At 29.4% G+C, this 4,391-nt stretch overlaps 1 protein-coding gene across 2 annotated transcripts in view; it reads left to right on the forward strand.

Annotated features, from left to right (window-relative positions):
* Positions 1-3,258, forward strand: part of LOC108752441 (putative protein FAM10A4) — a 20,390-nt gene extending 17,132 nt beyond the window's left edge. For both annotated transcript variants that reach the window (XM_018493267.1, XM_018493257.1), the window contains 2 exons: positions 970-1,185; positions 1,907-3,258. In XM_018493267.1, the coding sequence (XP_018348769.1) occupies positions 970-1,185; positions 1,907-2,143 (453 nt within the window). In that variant the 3' untranslated portion in view covers positions 2,144-3,258. The remainder of the gene's footprint in view (positions 1-969; positions 1,186-1,906) is intronic.
* The last annotated feature ends 1,133 nt before the right edge of the window (positions 3,259-4,391 follow it).

Here is a 4,391-nt window from a genome sequence, read left to right on the forward strand (position 1 = left end):
TCGATATCTTGTGCTATTTGCAGTTAGATCTCTGAAATTGTTTAATTTTCTATGATATTTAATGAATTTTGCAAACTATGCTCCCATTAAAATTATTTATAAACTGAATTTGCATTTTTCAAAGCTTAACGCAAGCATTACCAGACTATGGCCGGCTATATCCACAGTCGATTCTTGTGTATTTAAGATTGTCTTAAAAATACAGTCTTAAAATGTCATAAATCAATCGCAAAGCCGTATTAGCATCTTAAGATGTTATTTAAGACAATTTTAAAATAAAAGAATTGACTAGGAATACTAGCCTATTAGTACAAAGCATTTTATAGCATTTTTTTGGAAGTTAACGAGAGAGTTAAATGGACCATTTGGCGATCTATAATAAGCTCGTTAACTGTATATATATGGTCACAATATGTATATACATAGATTTTCAGCCAGGCATGTTCCACGTCATTATAATTTAAGATTTGGAAGCGTTCCTAAAAGCGCACGGTGGATCACTCTTTTCTGTAAAAGATCGCAAGGATTGCGATCATTTGCTTATGCCTATGTTTAGATTGAACCTTGCGCGTTTGCCGTGAAACTTATAATTTCATTCTGCCACATACCACTGAAATCAAAAAGTGCAGTTAATTAAACTGCACGCTTTGAATATATTGGAATAATAACTACTACGAAACAAGGTTCACACTCGCTTCCCTTTCAAAATTGCATTTAACATTCTCTTATTCTGGGTCTCTTATTTTTTATTTAAAACTAGAATTTTAAATAAAAACACTTGGAAAATTTGCGAATTCCAAAGATTTTTTTACGAGAGTTAACATTCTGTAGTATATAAGTTGTAATTCTCTTAGTATCTCTTGTGTGTGCTTAGTTCTTTTGATGCAGTATTTTTATCGAGTAACCTTAAGTAAATATTTTTTAACAAAACGAATGGAGAGATAATGTTAGACACTCACTGTGTATTAGGCGCGAAAAATAGAAGAACATAAAAGAAAAAAGGAACGGAAGGCGCAAGAAAAATTGGAGCGCGAGAGACAAGAAAGATTGCAGAAAGCGCGAGAGGCAGCCAAAGCACGTGAGGAAAATACGCGAACTTCTCAAACGGATGCGGGAAATACATCCCCTGGCGCAGGAGATTTCTTTAAGTTTCTTAAAGATCCTGAACTAATTCAAGCTTTTGAGGTAAGTTGCGAGAAAAAAAACCATAGTCTTTTTAATAAGTTGACAATATCAGTCATGCTCTTTTTTTTCTGGAAAATATAACGAGTTACACATGCTACTGCATAGAAAAATGTGAAATAACGCAAAAATATTTCCCGATATTGAAACTTCATTAATTTTAGTATACGTATATGTGTTTGGTTTAAGTGTATACATTTGCAATTAGCTATTTTTTAAAATAATAGTTAATTTTAAATAATAGTAAAACAGTTTTTTTTTTTAATAAAAGTTATTTTGTTTACAGATTTTATATAATGATTTAAAAGTTTCAAATTACTTTTTTAATAAACAGTTATTGAAGATATTTTTTATTCCCGCTCATATCTGAAAGCTACAAAAATGACTATCTCTGAACATATAGATTTTACAGTTTTTACACATTTTAGAATATTAAAGAAAGATCTACATAATTTTTAACTTTAAAGGACCAATTTTAATCGCGTTTTAAACTTATCAAAAATAAATATTCCATGTTCAAGCATATATTTCTTTTTTTTACTTTTAAAAAAGGAAATAGTAATAAATTGAATAGAAATAAATGATTTAGTTAAGATTACGAGAAATTGAGTAGAAATTAAATATATAATTTTTCGCGTATAATCGATAATCGCGTATAATTTTAATGAATCTTGATGTGCAACAATGATGCGCAACTTGATTGTTTTTATGAATGAATATGTAGGATCCAGAAATGGCCGAAGCCTTCAGGGAGATCTCTACGAATCCGACGAGTATCCTCAAATATCAGAACAATCCCAAGATAATGGCCCTTATCAATAAAATGGCTTCGAAATACGGCAGTGGTTGCTGTAATCCTGGCGCTGCCGGGATGAATTTCCCGGGCGGTATGCCTGGTGCTGAGGCTGGTCGTTCTGATCCCTCGAAATCGTCTCCTCATGATGACGTTGGTCTCGACTAATCGTGATTTAATTACTGTACAACGAATACGGAGAGCGTATCATCTCGGTTAGTTGACTCATTAAAGGCTGATTTATGTTAATTTTCCTTTAACATTGTGATGAGTGTTAAGAAAGAACTTATATTGGAAAGAACTGATAATTTATAAGGGATCTTTTAAACATAGAATTAATGTTAGCATGCGTCAACAGGATCCCGAAGATGTCTGTATTCTTGTTGTTTGTTGTTTCTTTTTTGAATTATCTCCAGTCTGATTTTGGATTACTTGTCTCACTTAGATTTCTGGAAATTATTTCTGTTCTACTTTTAAATTAATATAGAATTTTTATTAAAGATGCATTATTTCAGAGATAAAATGGGCGCCTTTAATGAGTTAAAAAAATGCTAATATTTGTTTATCACACGCGTGTGTGTGTGTGTGTGTGTGTATACATATAAAACCACATAGCATATACAGGGTGAGGAAAAAATCCAGTAAAATATCTCGAAAATAAAGCATTTTTGAAAAAAGTATTTCATACAAAAATTGTAGATCATTTTAAAACTCTACAACTTTTGCATGAAATATTTTTCTTAAAAATGTTTTATTTTCAAGGTATTTCACCGGTTCGACTTTTTCCTTACCTCGTATACACACAAACAATATACATCAGTGATATGTCTATATCTTCGAAAGAACTTTTACTGTGAATCAATATAGTTTGTTATATATTACAGAGCGCTCTTTGATTTTTTAAAAATGAATTTATTATATATATGTTGCATTTCATTACCTTTAATGCCCCTGTATCGTACTACGTTAGCCTGATCAAACAGTTTCTCAGATAGGTATGTTTTCGTGTCATAAACAAGTCAAATATATTCGATTCGCAAAATCGATATAACACATGTAAGTATTCTTTTTTATTCTATTATCTATGTATAATTGTTGAAATTTAATTTTTAACATTTATCTTGCTTAATATTCCTATATCAGTGCCGTTAATAATATTATTTATCGCCATTGTTAATAATATAATTAATCGCCATCGAATTTATTAACCGCAAGAAAAATAGAAAATTTAGTAAATTACACATTAAATTATTTAACACTAAAATGACACGCTGAGTATGATACACTCATTTTTTTTAAAGATCGATATTTCTATAATTTTGAAAGTTAACTAATCCACCTGACGGAATTGAAAAGCCCTTTTTTGTAAGGAAAGAGCAAATTTTTTAATAATTACGATCGAAAGTTCATATTGGGATTTAATTTGTGATTTTACTATTATATTTCGGTCAGATTTGAATTTCAAGATCGAAAAATCAATTCGGCATAATTTAAAACAACTACATAGATAACGTATAAATTCACATGAAATTATTTAAGTACTTATGATTCAATTTGACTGTTAAAGGCTTTATTTCTTGTTAGTTGTGTATTCACATTGATGATCCTAAGAAATCTTTCGTTTAATATCGTAAAAAATAGTTTTTAAAAATTACTGTTCCCTTTTGTTATTATACTTTATTTTATTAATTAATAAAGTTATATATATTTGTTTGTTATGTTCCTTAATGTCAGGCGTTTCGAAAAAATTTATTATAGTGTATTCATTTTTGTGGAAGTTGTTAGGAATCAAAATTGAATTAGGTATGTCGTACCCAATGTGTCATTTCTGTGACAAAACGTACCGTTTTAGGGTTAAAACCGATTAATATTTTTCGTGACTTAAAGAGGATTAACTAAATCGGCACTGCCTTGCTATTTGTTCGTCCAAAAAATGCAATATATTTGTACGTTGATATAAAATGAAGCATTGGACACGAAATAATGTTATTTTTTCGTACGCGAAATAGATATAAACTGTTGAGTACTTATAAGGTAACAAAATAATGCGACCTAATTTTCTAACTAGACACCGCAAGCAGAACTCCATTTATCACAATCATATTTTGAGAGAGAAACTTCTCAAATTAAGCGTTTACTAAAAATCTTACAAAATATAATAGTCATTAGAGAGATGGTAATTTTCTTTTACTTTATCATAATTAATAATTTGAATGCGAAAATACCTGTTTGCGAACAAATAATCTTAATCATCTTAAGAATATAAACTTTAAGATTTTTTAAATTATCTTGAATACTTTTTTTTTCAAGATAATTGAAGTGAATACTGGCTACGTATTTATTAATGGTAAAACTTGTATAACCCGTTAACAGTAGATCGAATAGTTTTCTATATTATTAATTATATATATTATAT

This window comes from Trachymyrmex septentrionalis, unplaced genomic scaffold (genome assembly GCF_001594115.1).
Source record: "Trachymyrmex septentrionalis isolate Tsep2-gDNA-1 unplaced genomic scaffold, Tsep1.0 scaffold112, whole genome shotgun sequence".
In the NCBI taxonomy this organism is placed as follows: domain Eukaryota; kingdom Metazoa; phylum Arthropoda; class Insecta; order Hymenoptera; family Formicidae; genus Trachymyrmex; species Trachymyrmex septentrionalis.